The sequence below is a fragment of the Halichondria panicea genome, chromosome 6 (assembly GCF_963675165.1).
Source record: "Halichondria panicea chromosome 6, odHalPani1.1, whole genome shotgun sequence".
Classification (NCBI taxonomy): domain Eukaryota; kingdom Metazoa; phylum Porifera; class Demospongiae; order Suberitida; family Halichondriidae; genus Halichondria; species Halichondria panicea.
The window spans coordinates 1,659,757-1,683,551 of record NC_087382.1 but is presented as its reverse complement, the minus strand read 5'-3'; the positions used below and the strand labels follow the sequence as shown (position 1 = coordinate 1,683,551).

The following is a 23,795-nucleotide window of genomic DNA, read 5'->3' as shown; positions in this document are numbered from 1 at the left end:
TTTAGCAATATTTCAATTATTTTGACTCATGTTCAAACTGTTCTATCTCTGCAGGGAAAGGCCACATCAAGAAACTGAATTGACAGATAGTTTATTTAGCCTTTTCTCTCTTTGTATCTCTCATTTCATAATCCATGAAAGTTTTAAATGTATGAATAGGAAGTTTGTGAAATATTGAAGTAAGAGCTACACAATGGTTTTTGTCCCAGAGAGTGTTTGTCAACTGTCAGTGAGCTAGCTGGTCTTGAAGATACCTACTATACACACAGTAAGTGCAGTAGTAGTAGATCTAAGAGGTAGTCTAATGCTCAAGGATGATGGAACATCTTATATACCGTATAGCGCGAAATTTTCGAGGCACTTATATTTTGTGGATTGGCCTCTAAAAGCCATTTTGTTGCACAATGTTCGCGGAATGACTGCTTACCGGAAGCCACGCCTTTAAATCTTGCACGTTATAGCAGGTAAAGAACGATTTTCGTGGACTTAATTTTCGTGTAGGATTGCTAACCCACGAAATCCACGAAAATTAAGCCCCTCGAAAATTTCGCGCTATACGGTACATAGTAGGCATCTCAGGGGCGGATCCAGGATTTAAGGAAGGGGGGTTCTTATAGTACTTCTTGTTCGCGCAAAGCGCGGGTAAGAATTTCACTCGGCGCGCAGCGCCGAAATTTTTGACCACGCCCCTTTTAAAGTACCACGCCCACTAATTAACCCTCATGTTCTCCCTCATGATTTATAAACACAGGAGAGATGGTTGTGACTGGAGGAGAGATAGTAGTGGTCCCCAGTGGAAAGACAGACGGTGGTGGCTGGTGAAGAGGAGACTTGGCTATATATATAGACTTGTAGAACTTGACCATCAATATATTAATGAGGGCAATTATACATGTAACTGTAAGTATGCAGTGTCATTCAATATGCAGTGTCATGCACTCTCCCTTACCTGAAACTTTCCTCTTCTTACACCAGGAGTCAAGGATTCATGGCTAGATATAATAATATTATCGCTTGACCACGGTGCAAATCAATGTGGCTGCAGTAGCCAGCCCCACCCTCTTGTTATGTAGAGAGAACCAGCCCCACCCTTTTATTATGCAAAGAGAACCAGCCCCACCCTTTTATTAAGCAGAGAGCTTTGTACGACTTTGTCACGACAGTACAGTTAGTTAGCTAGCTAGCTAATATATACTAGCTGGAAGGGTAGTTCGTACGAACCCAACGAACTACCTCTGGATCCGCCCCTGGCATCTGCAGAATTGTGTAGAGGATAGATCTAGTTGGGCGGAGCCCGACCGTCCCTGACGGGAGGTCGGGTTGCAAGCCTATCTGGGATTTGTTCTAGCGCCACTATAGTGGCGCCTTATCAGATTGCAGCATTTTTCACGTGGCTTGGTTACACTTCCGCTTGCATCTAGTTGCAAAACCGCATGCAGTATTGCTGTGCCATCCTTGTGGTTTACACGTCATCAAGTCGGTTAACACCCACTTGAGAATAATAATATTCATAGCAGTACTACATAATGCGCAGAACAAATCCCAGATAGGCTTGCAACCCGACCTCCCCGTCAGGGACGGTCGGGCTCCGCCCAACTAATGTTCCACCATCTTTGAGCATTAGTTTACCTCTTAGATTTACTACTACTGCACTATACTGCACTTACTGTGTATATAGTAGGTATCTTCAAGACCAGCTAGCTCAATAGGACTATTGCCGTTGCATGCCAGTCTCATGAATTAGCCGCCCTTCCTAAGTGAGAGACCTAGGAAGGGCGGCTGATTTGTGAGACTAACCAACAAGCTGAAAGACATCATCTCATCCGCCCTGTGTTCGACTGTGGGAGGGAGCAGCTCAATACTTGACTGAAAGTGGTCGCAAAGCAGCTAGGCTAAACGCACAAGTTAGTTTTATTCTCTGTTTTACGTTTTAATAATCCATTCTCGTTCACACAGTTAATGTGCATGTGATGCTCATTCAACTCCGAAATGATTTTGTTGTTGCCAAACCAGTTCAAGATACGACAAGAAATGAAGATTTTGATGAGCTCGAGCATTCTTCCTCATTAGTATTCACACCTGAGTTTGCCAATGTGGTCAATGTCGATGGATTGAGAATTAAAGACGGCAAGGTGTTTGTTATTTGGAAGTGGCAGGTGCTACATCCACAAGACAAGACGGTAATAATAGTGAGGGGAATTGCTGTTTGTTTTCGGCCAACGGAACCCCGGACTATTCAGACGCAGAGTCTGAAACAGTCACACACCATACCTTTCAAGGTGATCGGATGTATTAAGGAAAAACTATATCCAGAAGTACTCTGAAAAGCAAGTGTACTTATTGACGAAGGTGTCCCTGTACCTATATATAGAAGTACATGTTGAACCTGACAATCCTGTGACTCCAAATGCAATTGCGTTGTAGACAGTTCCTTTGGATACATAGTGAAGGAAGCATGCATGTGGGATGCTGTGTATGATGTCCTCATAAGGAATGACATTACTGTTGTAACATTCAAGTGGGTCAAATATATGTCAGTGACTGGTATATACCGTATGGGCCCAGGGTTTTTTGCTAACATAACAACGAAAGGTGTATGGCCATCAAATAAAGTAGCCTAACCTAATTTTGCATTGATCAATTTCCAATGACTGCATTAATTTAATTGTATAACACTCACACGACTGTAAACAATCATGTTCTAATAGCATTGTTCACTGCTCATGTCATTTTTTGTTGTACATTTCTATATTGAAATTCAACCAAGTGCAGCAATAACATGCATCATAATTATACACGTATTAATAGCTGTTAGCCATGAATATAATGCTCATGATTATCAATGTCCAATTTATAAATAGTTGTGGTCAGTTATATTGCAGTAACTTGTGAGGGAGGATGATCGACTGGCACATTGTAGTATATATTCGCACATACATCAAATGAAGGCATTTGATAAAATAGTAATAATTGATGGCAACGAGGGATCCATTCGTTTAGGAGAACTTTCCTCCAATTTTACTTGACGGTGTGAAGTGTAAATGTGCCCACCATATCTCTGAAGAGAAGCATTCCACATCTCAGTTGTAGAAGCTCTTGAATGCTTGATATCTCCTCAGTGCAAGTGAGAGAGATCTTTATAGCAGTTCACTCCTAGATCCTGTGTACTCATGGTTAGGCTCTTGAATCAGCCGCCCTTCTCAAGATTCATGTAGGAAGGGCGGCTAATTCATGAGACTGGCATACAATTAACACAACAGCAATTAGAGACCTGATTAGCAAAGGGGTTAAGTGCTTCGCACCTCCTCTGTGCATGGCCTTATTAAGCAGATGAGGACATAAAAAGGTGCTTTCCCAGGGAAGTTTCAAGACACGAAAAGGTGCTTTCCCAGGGAAGTTTCCAAGCAGGAGCCCACAAATGTAATTCATGGCCTGCCCATAGATGTTCACCTTCTATTCACTATTGTTTAAAGTATAATATTATTATGATAGAGAAGAGAGTATCAATGTATATAGGCATACTGCATGTACATCAGGATGCGGAGAGTATAATATGACTTCCTGTATCTGTCATGGGCTTGGAGTTTGCGCTGACCAATCCAAGCGTGGGTGATGTAATCTATCAAAAAAGTAGATTACATCACCCATATTTATAGATTGGTCAGTGTGCAAGCCCATGACAGATACATGGCAGGAAGTCACGTTATATATACTCTCCGCATACATCTGATGTACAGTATGCCTACGTTCGATACTCTCTTCTCTATCATAATACTCTTACTATTGTACACAAATATCTGGCTTGCCCTTATATTATTCTCAATAGCTACATGTAGTCTGCCTTTGCCCTCCCCCCTCTGAGCTTAATTTGTATAAGGAATCCGAATTAAGGAAATTCAACACTGTCAGCATGCTGCATGGGTATTAATTATCAGTATAATTATATATGCATAACCCTATAACCCTATATATATAACTCATTGGATAGATCCCCGCTGGGTGCTGGCTGACTCTGTATATAATATAGTCATATAGAGTATGGAATTTGTACATGGGATTTTCCTTATACTATGCATTGGCAATTCATGGGATGTTATATACTGCCCGCTAAAAATGTACTGTTGGCAAGGGCCATGGAATCAATACAATAGTGACCAATGAAATTGCTCAAAAAACCAATGACCAATTTGTGACCTTATACATTTTGTTAATTTACTAAACAAGCGTCATGCGCATGCATGCAGGCATCTCTCTCTTTGTACAAGATCAACAACATGCTTCGTGTTTTGCATGTCACTATTGTGTGGTGCTATAACTCTGTGTCCATGCAAGAACCTTTGTTTGGCTTGTTTATGCTTCGCAGCAACTTCTATATTGTATAATTATATGAAGCTTTTACCATGCATGCGTATAATGATTATTCTAAAAAGTACATGAAAAGGTCCACAATAAAAACAAATTGCATAATACTTATAGTCACAATAGTATGTATATACATGCATGCACACATCTATTGAACAATATTTGTTTGCATAGTTATTGCAGTGTAAAATCTACTTATATGATCGTGGTTCAGGAATTTTACATCTCACAGCACAATACTGGAGGCCACAATCACAAAATGCGTTCTTTACCCCATCATATTTAGTATTGTGTCCAAGGTGACAGTTAATCATACACTGAAAACACACACCTGCTCGTGGGTCTTTGAAGCATGACAAACATTTATAATATGGCTGCAATCGAAATTCTTGTTTCGTACTATAAAAAGTACAGACAGCAGGCTGGTGATTGTTAAGACCACAGTCACAAAAGAAAACACCTCTGCCTTCATCTACCTTGTGATGTGCTACTATCTGGTGACCCCTATGACAGTCGAGTGCACAGGGCCAGCAGCAACCAAATTGAGAATTTACACCCCCCCAGCAAGTCTTGCACTCAAACCAATCTTGCTTTGTATGTTTTCTGTGGCTAGCATTGAATGTGCACTGATCACGCGTTGGTTTTCTTGCAACAGGCTTTGCCGATTGTACTTGTCTCTTAGGAAGAGCTTGGAATACAGGATTTTGTTGGGATTTTTTCACTCGAGCAAAACATGCCATGAAGAAGGTAGATATCCAGTTTTTCCCATCTTGAAGAATGTACATTTCTTTGTCAGGTGACCAAGGATGATATCCTGCTGGAATAAAAGGAACCATTGTGACTATGCTCGAAGGAATCTCAGCTTCTATAAGTACTTCACGATACTTAGACTTCAGAGCCTCTAGCTTCTCTTTGAAGTATTCTGGTGTTCGCCCATGTCGAGGGTGCTCTACATTATTTCCAAATGTAAGAACAAAGATTGCTCGGTGCCAAAAAGCAGTCCCAAGAAATTGTGTGAATGCATGAATTGTACGTTTGTCCTGTGCTGTAACTCTTGTGTCTGTCATATCTGAGCAAAACAATATCAGATCGCACTGTTCATACTTTTCTTGGATTTGTTTTAAGTACATGTCAGAATCTGATGTTGTGTCGAACAATCCGGGAGTATCCCAAAATTGAATTTTGCTTCCACAGTGCTCAATTTCGTAGCTTTCAGTGCAGTATGTCCCTGTATCAAGCTCATCACCTTCTGGAGCCACTTCAGAGCCTGCAACGCTGTTGATGATTGATGATTTTCCTACTCCTGTTTTTCCTACAATCATGAAAGCGAAGGTAGAACTGTTTAAAGATGCCATTTCTCCGCAACACTTTTCTGAGCATTTGAAGCGTGTCTATTCAAAGATATGTAAGCTTAATAAGCTTCCTGTTTCACAGGACGTTCTAAACATTCCATGTAAAATATTACATCGTAAAAGTAAGCTTTTGATCAGTTGGTTCACAAAAATCTTGGTTGTCGAACTGCAATTATGGCTACCAGTATGTCAGAAGAGGCTCAACAGGCTACCAGCATGTCAGAAGAGGCTCAACAGGCTGCCACCAGCATGGGAAAATCAACCCTAGAAATACTTGTGATCGGAAAAACTGGTGTAGGAAAATCTGCACTAATAAACGCACTAGTAGGCTATGAAGTTTCTCCTGAAAGCTCAATAGAAGTTGGTACTTTCAAGGTGGAAACAATCCCAACTGAGATGTATGGTGGTGTAAAGGCAATATTTTATGACTCTCCTGGTCTTCACGATGGAAAAGGCCAAGAAAAGGAGTATATGCAACAGATCGTGGATGTTAGCGATAACCTAGATCTTGTTCTCTTTTGCACCAAGCTCACTGATAACCGTGTTACACAAGAAGATTGTGACACTATTTGTGAGTTTACCCAGGTTCTCGGTGAGAGGTTTTGGGAAAATGCTGTTTTTGTTCTCACATTTGCAAACAACGTTCGACCAAAGACTGGTCTCAACGATCCAGAGAAGAAGAAAAAAGCCATGACGGACAAGCTCAAGTTGATGACAAAGAAATTACAAGAAGTTTTGCGAAGCAAGGCAAAAGTAAAAACACAAATTGTGAAGAAAATACCATTCGTACCAACTGGCTATTACACTCCAGAGCTCCAATATCTCCCCGATGGATCCCACTGGTTCTCAAATTTCTGGATATCATGTTTTGTTAAGGTAAAAGAAGATGGTAAGCCTGCTATTATCCAAGGTTGTCTTGATTTGTTCAAAACTGAAAATGAAAAACGAGCTCAGCAAGAGCAGCTTTCTCCAGCTTATGAGCCTCAATCAGCAGCAGTAAGTTACCCCATGCCGCAAATGAGCCCATCAATCGAACCACCACCAGCATACTATCAAGATGGATTTCAAAAAAGACAAATCCCCATGGCAATTCAACTTCCAAATGATACACCGACATACAAAACAATCATGCAATTATTATCATGGGGAGTTGGACACCTCGGTCTGCCAGGTAAAGTAATATCTTGTATGATGGATATTGGAGTCGGAGTTGTTGACCTGTTTCGAGTGTTTGATTTCGACGAGGACGATGATAAGAGTTAGTGATTTATATCCTATAATTATAATTAATATAAGTGTATCGGAATAGCTATACTTTTTGTGCATGCCTCTCCAGTATTTTTGTGGGATTGAAGTAGATACGAGTGATGCAAGCTGCACAGTACCTCTCGCCATGTTTTGCTTTCTATTAGAGTGTATAATTATAGAAGAGGTAATTAGTTCGCTTTGTATAATGTTATGACAATTATTGTTGACACTGAACCACAGTCATTATAAGATGAGGAGCTTAACCCTTTCCTTGCCATTCGTGAAATCTGGAACAGGAGCGTCTTTAGGTCGATCAATTAGTGTGGATCCGGCCTCACCACGCCTCCAAGTCATTCTATTAGTCTAGATCCGGCTAGCAATTCTAGCTGGGACTCCCAGTTCTAGCTCCTTTTGTTTAGCGTGTCAGAGACTGGGAGAAGATGATTGGCACTCCCTGGCTCCTTTGGATGTACAGCTGTCCAGATCCCTAGAACATACCCTCCATTCTGACGAGTTATCAGTGCATAGGGTGCTTACTAGATTCTTGCCAGCCAGTACAGTTCAAGCTACACACAGCACCGCTCAACTATTCTCTACCCCATTATCTAGCTAAATCTGGTCCAACTAGACAGCAGACACAGCTAGTTAATTCAGTAAAGCCAGGGGTAGCCCTACTTCTACGGTTGTTCAGTACCCACGGTAACAATTCCTCTGGGCTGGGCTAACTAGTTGAGCCACGCCTCCCAATTCTCAAGGCTAGGTACATGTCTCTGTCTAGCTGCTTCTTCAGCTTCTTGCTCAGTTTTGTGGCTTAGAGAAAGGCCAGCTACTCAGGGGGAAGAGTCCAGATGAAAGTCTGGCAGCCAGGTGACGTCCAAACGGTCAGTTATTCTTTCCACCAACTTTTTAATCTAGTCTAGTCCTGCTTGCACTGCTACTACTGCTGCTGCCTACTGCTGCTACTCTTCCTAGCTAGTCAAAGGTTTCTTTTTTTTTTTTTTTTTTTTTTATAACTACATATGCACAAAGAGACATCAAAGCTTACATCAAAGGACACAGATTTTTAGCCTACTTGACTGATAAGGCGGTTACCTAGACTACAGTTTGTTTGTCAGGGAGGAGCTCACATACAACTTCATCTAATTCATCATAACGATTCCTTACCCATTGTTGTAATTTCTACAACAGATTGCCAAGGAAAGAGATAATGGACTATCTGATGGCTTGATGCCAGAGGATAGGGAGCATGTATATATTTACATGTATATACAATCATAGCAATGCAATGATACAAATGTAGAGGTTTATTGCATTTCCTGTCAATAAGAAAAGGGGTGGATCTGCAATGAGGCCAGTCACGAAGAAGGGCTGCTGGCAGTGTACTATAGCATAGATTTATCTATAGGTTGCCTTGCTTTAGCCTGTCCTTCCAAGCTCGAGACATCCCGACCATGTACCATACGACTGTCTTGAGGTAGACGAAGGCCTCTCTTCTGGCTTCAGACTAGTGTGTGTAAGCCTTCTTAATCAACACAATAGAAGACTAAAGCCACAGCTAAGCTGCTTCACCAGAGATAAAAAGAAGTCCACTACTCTGGTGAAGCAGCTTAGCTGTGGCTTTAGTCTAGTAACTAGACTAGCAAGCCATCAATGTTGCACGGCAAACCCCGAGAACAGTACTGTTGTTCTCCATGAAACAACAGCTATAGTGACAGTTAAGTTTGCAACAGCACGATTGAGCGCATGCGCTCTGCAACATACCGTATTTTTTCCATCCGTTTCTTAGAAAAACATCGGCATGGGAACGAAGCTATCTAAAGGATATTAATGTGCGATTTTGCTTTTACATGTAGTTTTAGAATTGAGTTTTTTGGACCGTATATAGCAGGTTATTTCGTATATCCTCTTGGTCAGCAAAATCCTGAGAAAAATTGGGATGTCTTTAGAGAATTTAAAGCGAAAGGACTTCTTCTTAGCAAAGTGTATGGGGATTCTCAGTGTTCATTTGAAGGATGGAGCATCAGACTTTTAATATTCAACAAATTCAGTGACAGAAACCGTGCAGAAATAATTATTGTCTCATAAATCAGTCGCCCTCTATAACATAGACTCGAGGTCGGATATCACTTTGAACTTTCACTGATTATGACCTTTTAATGACATTCAAATTGCTTTTCGTTTTTGCTGACTCAGCAGTAGCGTCTACTGTTAGCCGCCCTCTAAAAGTTGGGCGGCCTAATCACGAGTCTATGTTATAGAGGGAGACTGATTTATGAGACAATATTTCTGCATGGTTTCTGTCGCTGAATTTGTTGATAGCTAGTTGTGTTTGGTGTCTATGATGTTTACTGGACCTAACCCTATCAGTACATAATAGCCATACTAGCTAGATCTGCCTAGATCCAGTCATATTTTACTGCTGAGTCAGCAAAAATGTATGGTGCGTAATCTATGACAAAATTAGCCAGTGGTGTAAATTTAGATGGGGCATACTAAAACTGGACCCAAAAATGCTGATAGTGCAGAAAGTGACCCTCAAAAAGTGACCCACAGAAAATGGTGCCCTCAGAATCTCTGCTCACACAAGAAAACTATAGTAACAGCAGATCATACCCTAGCCTCCTTCACCGGCCTTTATAGCCTGCTATCGACTGCTTGCGCATGCGCTAAATTATTGGATATTTTTTCCCGTAAAATTTCCTATAATACAAAATTCATCAGAGAAAATATCCTAAAGGTCATACACAGAGCTATATAGCTAGCTAGCTAGAGACAGAGCTGTGTAGGTTGTTGTACAGCTATTTTCTTCTGATAGAATCAGTATCAGTAGTATAGTAGACTTTCACCAAAGTTAATGTTAAATGGGCGTGGCCAGTCCATATAGGCTCTTGTCAGCTTTCACTCCGTTCAGACGATTGTCATCAACACTGTTGCAGGCTGTGAGTCTTTTGTTAACATAGCAGGCTAAGGGTAGCTATCAGAGAATGCTATCCGATGGGCTAGAAACCTTCAATCGAACTTTCTATCTACTTCCTTCAATCCACTTCCTTTCGTTGTGATGTCATAGTTTTACTGACCATACACGTTGTTATTCGAATCCGCCAGATACCGGCGGAAGATTAGCGCATGCGCAAGCAGTCGATACCAGGCCCACTCTTTGAGGAAGTGTGGCCTGGGATCGAGGCTAATCATACCCATGCCACACATGCTCACAACAGGAAGATATCACCTATCAGAAAATCATACCCACGCACACACTGACAGCCGGGGACCATACTCATACCTTCAATGCTTAATATTGATGTTGGTACAGTAAATATAATTATGTGGTGTGGGTATCCTGTAGTTGGGCGGAGGTAGGGTTTCAAGCCTATGTCGGGATTTGTCTTAGCCTCGATCCCAGGCCGCACTTCCCACTTCACTGTGGGCCTGGTATCGACTGCTTGCACATGCGCTAATATCCCCCGGTGTCTGGGGGCTTTGGATAACATAGTATATTCTCAGTAAAACTATGACATCACAAAGAACGGAAGTGGATTGAAGGAAGTAGATAGAAAGTTGCATTGAAGGTTTCTAGCCCATCGGATAGCATTCTCTGATAGCTACCCTTAGCCTGCTATTTTAACAAAAGACTCACAGCCTGCAACAGTGTGGATGACAATCGTCTGAACGGAGTGAAAGCTGACAAGAGCCTATATGGACAGACCACGCCCATTTAACATTAACTTTGGTGAAAAGTCTACTATACTACTGCTACTGATTCTATCAGAAGAAAATAGCTGTACAACAAACCTACGCAGCTCTGTCTCTAGCTAGCTAGCTATATAGCTCTGTGTATGACTTTTAGGATATTTTCTCTGATGAATTCTGTATTATAGAAAATTGTACGGGAAAAAATATCCAATAAATTGGCGCATGCGCAAGCAGTCGATAGCAGGCCTTTTCTCTGAAGGCCGGTGAAGGAGGCTAGATTTGTCTTTGCTGCAACTATAGTTGCAATCAGATTGCAGCATTTCTACTGTGGTCTGTGTCACGTCCGGTTGCGCAACCTCAAGCAAGATAAAATTGGTTAACACCCACTTCAGAATAATAATATTCATAGAATAAAATGATTATTCATAGCTGCTTATCAGCGTGTTACATAATTCAGCAAGACAAATCCTGATATAGGCTGCCATAGGCTTGAAACCCGACCTCCCGCCCAACTAGGTATCCTACTGGTTATAAAGTTATCTCGTATGGGTGAGGGTATAATAGTTCCCCTTTGTGGTATATATATGATTTTCTGAGGGTATAGTTTCCTTGTGTATTTTTATTTGAGGGCATCGATTTCTGAGGATCACTTTCTGCACTGTCAGCATTTTTGGGTCCAATTTTTGAAAGGCCTATCTAAATTTACTCTGGCTAATTTTGTCATTGGGTCAATTTGGCCTGGAATGTCATTAAACAGAGTATGTAAGTGTCGCCGCCCTCAAATGAATGTTAGTTACCCGCCGCCCTCGACTATGATAATAGTCTTGTGTGTCGCCGCCCTCTATTAAATGTTTACATGTACATGTAGAATAGCAGTGTTCAAGCTCTAACCCCACACCTAGTACCTAACCTAACTACCTCTTGGGAACCACTTATCCTAGCCAATGTCAACAATAGAAAGACTTCTCCATTCTTACCACTGAGAGTATTCATCATCCTACAGCTAGCTACAGACTTAAGTACACTGAGTACACACAATGACCCTACAGGCTAGCTCTCCGGCTCCCTGGACCTGTCAGTTGGTGTGGACGGCTTTGTCTTCATTGCTTGCTACTAAAGCACTAACTGGAGGTACGTACCTATACAAGTGTGTGTGTGATCACCTCTTAGTGGAGTCTCTAGATCTTATATATGTACGTACCTGGTAAGTACATTCGCCTCATCCAAACAGTCGACAAGTAAGCACAATCATATATAATTATCTCACAGTTCGTGGTGGTTTTTTTGTTCGAAAAATGGCCTGTTTTGAGAGGTAACTTCCATTTGAGTGCCCGTAACTTGATAAGTATTGTCTAATTTTGCATTTTGTAGAGCTTTTCGAAAGGTCTGTTTAAAAATCCTAACTTTATAATATAATAATGTACATGCACATGTCATGTATAGTGTACTGGTGCGACATGAGCACCTCGATTACGATTGGTCACGTGTAAAATCAACAGTAAAGTCATTGTTGTATGTGACTAATTAACTCAATTTTTGTAGCTTAATCGAGGTACTTGTGTCAAACCTCCTCTGAGTGTATGGTGAGCTGTGATATCACATGACTTGTATTTCGTGCAGAGAAGGCGTGGCTCACTCAGTGAGTATCCCAGAGACCAGGATCTGGCAGGATATTGGAAGTGTGTTCATTCTCCAGCGAGGTCACCTGACACCCCTAGCGACCAGTAGTTACCATAACAACTTGATAAAGGATATTTTAGAAATGTGTGATTTTGTGTTGTGCTTTTACATGACTTTAGATCCCATTTGAGTGTATTTAGCAGGGAACTATGAGCTATAGTACCGGTACTATAGATTGCTCTGGGCTACAAACTACAACATTGTACATTGTATTGTGATTTACAAGAAGATACACATGTAATAACATAAAAATTATTGTAGCTAGATGCAATATAATAACAGAACTAGAATGAAAGAGAGAAGCTCTAGTTTCTTTTTTTTGGCTTTGTTCGAGAGTAGTAGGAGACGCTCGTTTTTTGGGCAGTGTGCTGTGCTTTTTTGCTGCAAGGCTGCATGGGGGAGGAGCTGGATGTATGGAAGTGCTGGGATTCTAGCTTTGGCTTCTTCCTAAAGTTCCTTTCGCTTTTTTCAAGAGTAGTATAGGAGCCGCTCGTTTGCTGGGCTTGTTTGCTGCAAATTATGGCTTAGGTGTCTTCCTTTCGCTTTGTGAGAGTAGTACGAGCCGCTCGTTTCTTGGAAAGTGTGCTGGGCTTCTTGTTTGCTGCAAAACTGGGGGAGGAGCTGGTTGTTTCCGTTTTGTGGGTGGAGCTAGCTAGGACTATAATTTTGTCCATCAAACCATAGATTGAAGAGTTAGAGGGATAGGAAACGGAGTGGTGCACGTGATGATTTTACATTGAATCTGCAGTGGAGCCTCGAAAATTATCCGCGCTACGCCCTATGAAAGAGGCTATTAACCACATTTTTCCCGGGTAACTCCCAAAGCTGTGTTTCCTCCAGACATCATCTCTTTCAGCAACTTATAACACGCCTAGTCCATGAGCCACGTGTAGTACTTGCTAATGACTGACCACACCCAGTAAAAAGAGACTTTCCAATAAAGTTATATGTTCCCAAGGCTGTTTTAGAGCTATTGGAACATGTAACGTGTAAGCGTGCTGGTTATGACTACTACAATAGGTATAGACCTTGAAATATAAGTGAGTTGCACGGACTAAGCACAGTTACTTGTAGTTTATTATGCACTGAGTGTAAAAATAGATATTGTTGTGATGGCCTCGATTAAACCGCAGTGTAGCGCGGATGTTACTCGAGATACCAACCGTTTCCTATCCCTCTAACTCTTCAATCTATGATCAAACTGAGGTGGAGGAACAGGGTACAGGTTGACTTGAATAGAGACCACAGACTTAGTAGAGACACAGAGATGCCAACTTCAGATATTAGTTTTCAAAAGAATAATGATGCAGTTGCTAGGTTGGCTGTTTATATAGGTTGACTGTTGCTAAGCTAGTGCATTTCTAGTAGCCAATAGGTTTTGGGATCTAAATCAGTTAGAACATGTGCATTCGGTATCTATGGTTATAGTGTCCCTCATCCCTCGGGCTAAAGCCCTCGAGCTTTGGGACACTATAACACATAGATACCTCATGCCCATGTTCTAACCATAACGTAGTTTCAGTTTTGAAATGAATTGAGTTTTTGTGACACCGGTTATTTTCGTATGGTAGAAATTTTCATATTTTTCGTGATGTAAAACATCATACGAAAGTTACAAGTAGGAACATCACAAATCATCATGATTATATGCCCGCACATTCCAAAATTGATATATAATATATAAGATCGGTCATCACCCCACCAGTAAAAATTTGCTTGGATTGGCCGGGAAAACATGGAAAACTACCAGTACATGTGAATAACATTGTAAGGGATTGGAGTTATGCTCTCGTCTGATTTCTTGTTTCCACGCTTTTTGGTGGCCGGCCAATCCTGCAATTTTTCAACGCATTGCAAATATTTTTCTAGTCGGATAAGTCAGTCTACATTCCAGCCGTCACTTGTGTCTACTACTAGCCTCCTTCACCAGCCTTCATAGAAAAGAAGGCTTACTATCAACTGCTTGCGCATGCACCAAATTATTGGATACTTTTTCTCGTAAAATGTCCTATAATACAGAATTCAACAGAGAAAATATCCTAAAAGTCATACACAGAGCTATAGAGCTAGCTAGCTAGAGACAGAGCTGCGTAGGTTTGTTGTACAGCTATTTTCTTCTGATAGAATCAGTAGCAGTTGTATAGTAGACTTTCACCAAAGTTAATGTTAAATGGGCGTGGTCTGTCCATATAGGCTCTTGTCAGCTTTCACTCCGTTCAGACGATTGTCATCCACACTGTTGCAGGCTGTGAGTCTTTTGTTAACATAGCAGGCTAAGGGTAGCTATCAGAGAATGCTATCCGATGGGCTAGAAACCTTCAATGCAACTTTCTATCTACTTCCTTCAATCCACTTCCTTTCGTTGTGATGTCATAGTTTTACTGAGCATTTACGATGTTATCCAAAGCCCCCAGATACCGGGGGATATTAGCGCATGCGCAAGCAGTCGATACCAGGCCCACTTCCCTAAGTGAAGTGGGAAGTGCGGCCTGGGATCGAGGCTAGTCTACTACATGCAGGATGAATATTATGGAGCTTGCTTTATGGAGCGGTATCCGTGCCAGTATATTGGCCAAACCAGGCCCGGACAATAGCGGGGCACAATCTCAATTTACGCATGCGCACAAGGGCATTTCTAGCTGGGACACAATCTGAGCCGGGACAATACTACCTGAGCCAACAAGTGAGCCACATGGCGGGCCATTTCCTAGGACACAATCTAGAAAAGTTTTACTGTTTTGTTCTATAAAATGTTCAATTAACAATACCTCCGACTATAACAATAAAATGAACAGAGTTTTAATAGCAAAGAGAGAGTCATAATTTTCCTCCTGAGCACAATACAACACTGTTTGGTCTGCCGAGAGAGATAAAAAGATTGCCTTATTAGAAAAGTTCCTGTTTAATAGTGGGTAAAGATCGCTATATAACTTAGTGAACTTGCAGCAGTGTAGCCTAGTTAGGCACTTCCAACCAGTCTTCATTGCACACTATTAATGCACCCAATCCTTTCTTATACAAAAGTCCTCTAAATAATTATTATAGAACATGGAAGCACTCTGGCAGAATGAAATAATCAGAAACTCTCTCTGGTTTATATTTTATATTATGCACAGTCATGCATGTGCCCTAGATTGTGTCCCAGGATATGGCCCGCCATGTGGTTCACTTATTGGCCTGCCATGTGGCTCAGTTACTGGCTCAGTTATTGTCCCGGCTCGGATTGCGTTCCAGCTAGAATTGCCCTTGTGCGCATGCGCAAGTCGAGATAGTGCCCCGCTTGTCCCGGCTCGGTTTTTGGCTCACCTATTGCCTCGCCAATACTGGCACGGATACCGCTCCATATTGATTCATTGCTACCTTGCTACTAACCTTGTTCTTCATCCTGGCTCTTTCTTCTACTACCGTAATCGTTCTAATTATAGAACCAATAAAAAATAATTATTTTTCTAGAAACAATGTACCAAAAAAAAAGATTTTATATGGTGGTATAATTATGGGCGTTATAAAAAAAGGCGTCCTAACCGAGGCTGTTTCTATAATAGGAATAACCGGAGAGAGTCATTCATTCCTGTGACATATATAGGTACTGTAAGTTGCTTTCCGTGAAGCCTTCTGTGTAGTGCTTGACCTGTGACTGATTCCAGTATATACAGTTACATGTACTGACTACCTTCAGTATCGCGGAAGTGTATGTATGCCTGAGGATTTTCCCTGGTATTCCCCCTACTCTAGCAGCGTGTGTTGAAAAAGAAAATAGAATTTCGCATTTCAGTTTCTATTTAAAATTCTTAGTTTCATTTTTGTTCCAGTGCTTAGATCAATACTATAGTCTGTTGTGTGTGGTTAGCTTGCAGCTATTATAATATAGTTGCAACAGACATTTTGATCTCACTCAACCAAGATGAGCTCACGACGCATTGTTCTCAAATTTGTGATTGCTGTAACCCTGTTGATATTAGGATGTGGTGCTACTTCCACGCCATGTACCTCTGAAGAGATAGAAGATTGCCGTTGCTTCCCTCAGCTTGTCAAGGACGTTATAACGAACGGTAGAAATCAGTACAACATGCAAAAGGCCTTCTTTCCTCCCAACAAAGCAAATCCTGTGTTTATTGAGATTATGTACTATTTTTCTCTGAATGATCTTGCGAATGGTAGTACAAACTACTCTGATACTTCAGTAGGTGAAGCTTGGTATTGGTCCGAATCTACATTCTATCTTTTTCAACCAATTGAGTCTCTTCAGTTCACATCTCTACTATTCACGGACAACCAACTGCGAAAGGAATTTTTAACTCTCTATATGCCACGTAACTGCTACAAAGAGAATGACATTGAAAGGGATGAAATGATACAACTTCTAACTCAAAGGGTAAGCCTGTGAATGCATGGAGTATATATAACTTTCTATGATTATATATACTGCAGCTGTACAATATATGTCATGTTTATTATCTGTCTGATTCCTTTTTCACAGTTGAAGCTATTTGCAATACGGCCATTGAGCACTTCTGTTGTGATTAATGATGGATATATATATACAGCCCAAAAGCAGCGAGCGTAAGTACAATAACTCGCTACTATTCTGGTCAGTCGGTGATGTTTGGGGACGTTAGCTCTGGATATGCGTTTGGTTTTCAAATTCTATTTCCTCTTATCTTGGTTTTTTGTAGCAGCATATTTTTCTTGTATCTTATAAATCCAAGTGACGTTACAAATATTGCATCTCCTACAAGTAACGTCGACAGTCCAAATAATACACCTGAGAGTGATCATGATTCAGCTATAGTAATAGGATGAACGGCATTATTATGTGTGTTTGCTCTTGCACGGTTGTTGTCTATGTGCTAGGCTTGGATATTGCTGCTCTATCGAGAAGTGCCGCTGTAACCAGAGTGAACATTTTCCATTGGTTCTCAGGTTTACGAGGGTACTATGCTAGTGTGCAATTAGGCATCCCTTTCTTAATGCTGATTGAAGACCTTCTTCTTACGGCACTAACTATTGCTTTTGTTTGTGTCAAGTTTTGTCTGTGTTGTGCTAAGGTTAGCAATGCTTATGTTCTTCTCGGTCCTGTCTCTTGCATTATTGTTCATTCATTTCATATTCTTGTTGGTTTCATCCATGCACCGTACCATGCAACGAGCATCTTGGTGCTGTATTCTGTCGCTTTTTTTGTGTACATTTTTGCTATGAGATCCACATATCACTGCTTAGGAAAATGTGTTCAGAGCAAACCCTGTGTCATACTATGGTTAATAGTGTTGTCTGTTATCGTTTTTGCTGGCTTCGTAATCATAATATCTTCTTCTCCTGTTTGTGCCTATCAACCTAGCTACTGAAGATGGTCCCACTCGAATCAACAGTATTAACCAAACCATTATTGGCACTGATTACTACGGCTGTGACCTATAAACTGTTTTTCAAGCACGACAAACACGAACTTGTTCAGATTCTCATCAATGCAAAAGATAAAATCGAGCCTGCCTGGAGAAAGAGACTGAAAAAGAGGAAATGGAGAAATTAATCTATGATTACTTTGGAAGAACAAACTCCAATTCAAACACCTTACGAAGTTAACCTTCCTTTTATATGATATGCTATGCATATAAAGACGATCGAGTGAATTGACACAACTTGCCAATTCGCAACCTTTAATATGTGTAGTATACTTGCATTGTAAAATAAATACATTTAGTCTGTAGAGAGTAGATTACCACAAATGTGTGAGTAGTTGTATACTTAAATGTAAATATCTTTTGATTGGAGCATTTCTAAGAGAAATGGTGTTGATACCCGTGTGTAGATGAATGATTCAACTACAATATAATAATTTATCCAAAAATGGCCTCTACATGTATATGTAAAAACGTTTCGTTGCACAATGTTCGCAGAATGACTGCTTACTGGAAGCCACACCTTTAAATCTTTGCACGTTATAGCAGATAATTCTAATTAAAGCAGTAATTACAGCGCCACTCTATTAAATTAGAATTGCCAAGTTCACAATTAATTTTACTCCAATTGAGCGCCAAGTAAATAGACCCATTGTTTCTAGAATTTTTTTACTGGTTCTATAATTAGAACAATTACGGTATAAATTATAGGCAGTACTGTCCTAGCTCCTTCCAATTACAGCGCCAAGTTCACATACTCCAATTGAGCGCCAAGTAAATTCTGGAATTATTTTTTGCTGGTGCTTAGGTTTAAAGGCTACCTTGATTTAAGGTAGCCTTAAATCAAGGCTGGCCACTGATCTCATAGCCTCGTAGAAACAGCTAGTAGTACTGTATGTTCTATTGCTGAGCGCCAAACTGTTTTTTTCTCTTGTTCTATTTGTGCGCCACTGGAAATTAAATCATAATTTTTAGTGGCGATGTAATTAGAAGAAAGATGGTATAGGCAGTACTGTTGGTGGAGTCTATATTATGTAATAACTATTATGAAGTGTGTGATTGTTTTTTGTTTTTTTTGCAGTCTTGCTTGGAAGTAGAGTTTTTCTACTTTGGTCTTACATTCTGTCATTTAAAAACAAGAATATCTGACACGGTTTTGAGTCAAATTCCATTTTCTATCTTCAGACAGGATATTAGTGAAGAAATAGGAAAGGTCATACAGCAAGACATACGGAAGTTGAATTCAAATTTGGTAGGTGGAAAGAAAGGATTCAAGTTGAATGGGTCATTTGTAAAACTAGACGACAAAAATATATATGTGTATGAACACAGCGAGCATGCAACATGTTCAAGTACTACGTTATCACAGTTGAGTGATTGTGTGCATGTTGATAGATGCGAAGAGATGATTTAGTCAATTGTACGTGTTCAGCTCATGCAAGCTTGTTGCCTTTCTTTGTTGGTAATAAAGCTGTTTTGAGTCAATACAAGGCACACATAAGTAATACAGGCATCCAGTCTGAAGTTACCAAACTAGAGAAAATTATTCGAGGTGAAGAATCCTCTGAAGGCACACCGTACGTCACTCCTATATCTTCCTTTGCTTTTAATTGGCAAGAAAATGATTGGACAAAGAGACTTGTACCTTGCATTCAAAAGCTATTTCCCGATAGGACAGTTACGTTTACAGCTACTATGGGGCTCTCATGGACCACTGATTTGCTTAAGGTGTGTCTCAAAATTGGAGACATTGCTACGAAACGTCAATTCCTTTTCTGTGGCTCCCCAGATGTTGTGATCACTAAGAACAGAATGGTCTCTTTAGGTGATGCAACACAGTTAGAGGAAAGCAGTGGAGAAGAGGGGTTAGTGGAAAACAGTCGTCAACCTAATCCAATGCAGGGTATAAGTGATTCAGCTTTCCCCGAGAAATTAGGGGAAGTATTTTCAGGTTTGTATATCCTCTTGGTCAGCAAAATCCTGAGAAAAATCGGTAAACGAAGGGATGTCCTTAGAGAATTCAAAGTGAAAGGACTTCTTCTCAGCAAAGTGTATGGGGGGATTCATTGCATTCTCAGTGTTCATTTGAAGGATGGAGCATCAGACTTGAATTTCAAAGTGATAGGTTATAATGTACTTTTAGAACCAAGTAGTCTGTGCACACTTTTACACAACATTATTCGCCCATTTTAATTTATGTCTGCATACACAACTTATTGATGAGAATATTCATGTAGAGTTTGTTGTAATTGTAACTCTTTCCTTAGCAATCTGTTGTAGAAATTACAACAACGGTAACGAATCGTTATAGATGAAGTTGTATGTGAGCTCCTCCCTGACAAACAAAATGTAGTCTAGGTAACGGCCTTATCAGTCAAGTAGGCTAAAAATCTGTGTCCTTTGATGTAAGCTTTGATGTCTCTTTGTGCATATGCAGTTACAAAAAAAAAAAAAAAAAAGAAACCTTTGACTAGCTAGGAAGAGTAGCAGTAGTAGTAGGAAGAGTAGCAGTAGTAGTAGCAGTGCTAGTTGGGCGGAGTCCAACCAGAGCGCAGCGTTGGTTGGACTCCGCCCAACTATAGCAGTGCAAGCAGGACTAGACTAGATTAAAAAGTTGGTGGAACGAATAAGTGACCGTTTGGACGTCACCTGGCTGCCAGACTTTCATCTGGACTCTTCCCCCTGAGTAGCTGGCCTTTCTCTAAGCCACAAAACTGAGCAAGAAGCTGAAGAAGCAGCTAGACAGAGACATGTACCTAGCCTTGAGAATTGGGAGGCGTGGCTCAACTAGTTAGCCCAGCCCAGAGGAATTGTTACCGTGGGTACTGAACAACCGTAGAAGTAGGGCTACCCCTGGTTTTACTGAATTAACTAGCTGTGTCTGCTGTCTAGTTGGACCAGATTTAGCTAGATAATGGGGTAGAGAATAGTTGAGCGGTGTTGTGTGTAGCTTGAACTGTACTGGCTGGCAAGAATCTAGTAAGCACCCTATGCACTGATATACATACTGCATGCAATGTACTGTATGCTTCACAGACCTACACTCTACACTGTGTGTATTATCATGATCCCTCTCAGAGCACCAACATGTGGTCAACAGATGCTCCATTCTACAGTAATGACATCACCTCCGATATGAGCCCCCTACCTATCAGCAGTGGCACCACCGACCCAACCTCACCCTCCGAGGACACCACACTCTCAACCACCACCTATGACCTCTTTGAGAACCAAAGTATCTGGAGCCTGAGTAACGCTGATAGTTTAACACTTCTTTCCTGGGCCCAACAGAAATCTGAACCCTCACAAAGCAAGACTGAGTAAAGCCCCCTCTGACCTACTGCAACGATTTTGGACTATGCATTTTGGATAACGATTTGAACTTAACCTCATTTCAATTGAGTTGTCTGCTATTAGCTCTAGTATCAGCATTTTAGCGAGTGATTATCTAGCCAGCTATCTAGTTTATTATTGTTATCGTGTAGCTACTAGTAGATCGTTCAGTTGTCATTTTGAGAGCTGTATGTATTTAGTAGCTAGCTGATGACATTATTGTGTCTTGGCATTAATTTTATGAATATAAAATTACCATTTGTGAAATGCCGAGAAATAATACTCACATGCGAATGTAGACACACTCTAAGAGAGTATGTGGGTGTGATGAAGAATGTAAACAAACCCAAGCAAACCACATATTAGAGAATAGCCATGGGACGTTGATCATGAGGAAGATTGTTTCCAGAAAGCACAGCCAGAGACTGGAATTCACCCACTGAACTGTGAAGCAAGTAGGACACTGAAAAGGGAGATTATTCAAAGGATTAGTAACCAGAGAGCAGAGTCGAAGAATGATCTGCACCAATTGAAGACTGAGTTGAAGAATGATCAGCAACGATTGAAGAATGATCAGCAGCGATGGAATATAGCTTTCGGGTCGATATTGATCGTGGTCATTGGATCATTTCTGGCCTTATGGCTTACGAATTCTAGTTTTAAATCCACCTTGTTTAAAGAGCAAGAAAAATGGCAGCGAACTTTTTTGACGAAATCAAGGACACTATGATGCACCTCGAAGAGAGTATCACATCAAGTAATTGTGCGGCCATTCAGTACAAAACTGTGTCCAATGTGGATCCCCCAACATTCAATATGACACGATTCAGTGATCACAAGAGAGACAGCGATCGATGGACATCCAACCCAGTATACACCAATCAACAGGGCTACAAGATATGCTTGAGGGTGATTGCTAACGGCAACGGTTTTGGAAAAGGAACTCACGTGTCTGTGTTTCTACACTTCATGAGAGGAGAGTTTGACGATCATCTAAAATGGCCATTTCGTGGGATTATTTCATTGCGACTGCTAGATCAGCACAGACAGAACCACAAAAATGGTTCAGTGATGTATGACGATAACGTGGTTGAGAGTGTATGCACGAGAGTGAGAGATGGGGAAGTGGGGAAAGGAGAGTGGGGTTACATTAAATTCATTCCTCACACAGAACTGGAACCATACCTGCATGAAGACACGCTGGTGTTCCAGATCTACAAAGTCGAGTTGCATTGATTGAGGTGTTTGTGTGTGTGAACAGTTTATAGTGAAGCTGCATTGAAAGGTAGCTAGCTAGTTAGTTTGTTTGTTTGTTTGTTCATTTTTTAAATTTATACCTTAATTGTTGCCATGAATGACATTTCTGAAACAGTTCCATGTACATGTGTGTCTCAATGAATTGGATTGTGGTACATGCATATGAGGGTGGACTGGAGCTGCTAAGCTATTTGGACCCCATGCAGATCACTTTATTAGCCAAAATTTACGATGTAGATTCAAAGCACAAAAAAGCTAATTTGAGTAAAGATTGTCAATGTAAAAAATAAGTCAAAGAACCAATTAAAGCATGCACAACACAATCTCATGTATAATCATGTTGTTGATAACTAGTGTGACCAAGTCAGTGTGTAGTGGGTTGAGTCTGAGAGTGGAGACAAACTCGTGGTACTTGTGGGGGTGGTGCTTGACCACACCCAGTAGGGCAGTGTACAGTCTGGTGGCCTTCTCTTTCTTGCTCTCATTCAACTCGTTGGTTTTCTCAAAAATGGACACAGTGATGAGTCCAGCTGACAGGAGGTGGAGGGCCAAGGCCTTTGGGTCCTCAGAGAGTGACTGGACTATCTTCTCACTGCAGCTCACCAGCACACTGTAGCCAGCGTTACCTGCAGGAGAGAGGAAATGGTTAGAGCATGATACGCCCACACACTGGAGACCTAAGTACATGTAATGTGAACAAATAGACTCAGTACATGTACAATACACTGTATATGGCTGATAGTACACAATAGGAGGAAGTGGAAAGGCATGTTGTAAAACGAGGAATGCGGAATGGAACGGAATATGGAACAACAGATATGAAGAGCAACTATTTTCTATACACTAAAAATTAAATACCTAAGAATTTAAGTTATATGGGAGCTAAAAGAGTCCCAAACCATTGTTAAACAGAGGGAGGGTTGAACAACTGTCAATGGCCGTAACTGATCCAATTTTATAATTTTATGATTTTTTAAAGAGACCTTCATACTTTCTAAACATTAAATACAGGGAATTCAAGTTATGCATGGCAGCTAAAAGAGTCCCCGAACCATTAATTAACGGATGGGGGAGGGCTGTGCAGTTTAATTGCCGTAACCAAGAGTAGATAAGTGTTCTTGCCATAAATAAGCATCGTTGTCAATGATTTTCTAAAAGCTTCTCTGCATGTGGTTAGGGCATGACTGAGCTGAAGCTATGACTGGTGGCTAGGCCACGTCTTTACCCCCAAGTACTTAATTAGGGGAGCAATAGAAACGCCTGATTATTATTAATAACTAGCGGGTTGCATTCCTCTAATTAATTAGAGGGGCTGCCTAACCAGTCATCAAATATGGTCCGGCTCACCCTCCAAGGAGCAATTAAACGGAGGGGGGGGGGGGGTTCAATGGCTGTAACTAGTATCATTGATCTAATTTCCCAATTTTTATGATTTTCTGAAAGCTTTGAAACAGACCTTGGAACAGGTTTA

At 40.8% G+C, this 23,795-nt stretch overlaps 4 protein-coding genes and 2 long non-coding RNA genes across 6 annotated transcripts in view; 5 read left to right on the top strand and 1 right to left on the bottom strand.

Moving 5' to 3' along the window:
* The window catches only part of LOC135337746 (TNF receptor-associated factor 2-like), a 57,064-nt gene extending 34,612 nt beyond the window's left edge, over positions 1–22,452 (top strand). Inside the window, exon 3 of the mRNA XM_064533720.1 lies at positions 20,813–22,452. Within this exon, the coding sequence (XP_064389790.1) occupies positions 20,813–21,058 (246 nt within the window). The 3' untranslated portion in view covers positions 21,059–22,452. The remainder of the gene's footprint in view (positions 1–20,812) is intronic.
* On the top strand, positions 1,301–2,836 carry LOC135337756 (uncharacterized). Its single transcript, XR_010395310.1, has 2 exons — positions 1,301–1,904; positions 1,957–2,836. It is a non-coding gene; the product is annotated as an uncharacterized LOC135337756 (long non-coding RNA).
* LOC135337747 (uncharacterized) lies at positions 4,443–5,717 on the bottom strand. Its single transcript, XM_064533722.1, has one exon. It carries the CDS (start codon positions 5,715–5,717, stop codon positions 4,554–4,556), a length of 1,164 nt encoding a protein of 387 aa, XP_064389792.1. The 3' UTR covers positions 4,443–4,553.
* Positions 5,840–7,196, top strand: LOC135337748 (uncharacterized). The gene has a single exon (XM_064533723.1). It carries the CDS (start codon positions 5,889–5,891, stop codon positions 6,975–6,977), a length of 1,089 nt encoding a protein of 362 aa, XP_064389793.1. The 5' UTR covers positions 5,840–5,888; the 3' UTR covers positions 6,978–7,196.
* On the top strand, positions 15,582–17,853 carry LOC135337757 (uncharacterized). The gene is made up of 2 exons (XR_010395312.1): positions 15,582–16,710; positions 16,816–17,853. It is a non-coding gene; the product is annotated as an uncharacterized LOC135337757 (long non-coding RNA).
* On the top strand, positions 21,758–22,303 carry LOC135337183 (TNF receptor-associated factor 5-like). The gene has a single exon (XM_064533082.1). The coding sequence runs from the start codon at positions 21,758–21,760 to the stop codon at positions 22,301–22,303; it is 546 nt and encodes a 181-aa protein (XP_064389152.1).
* Positions 22,453–23,795: the final 1,343 nt, after the last annotated feature.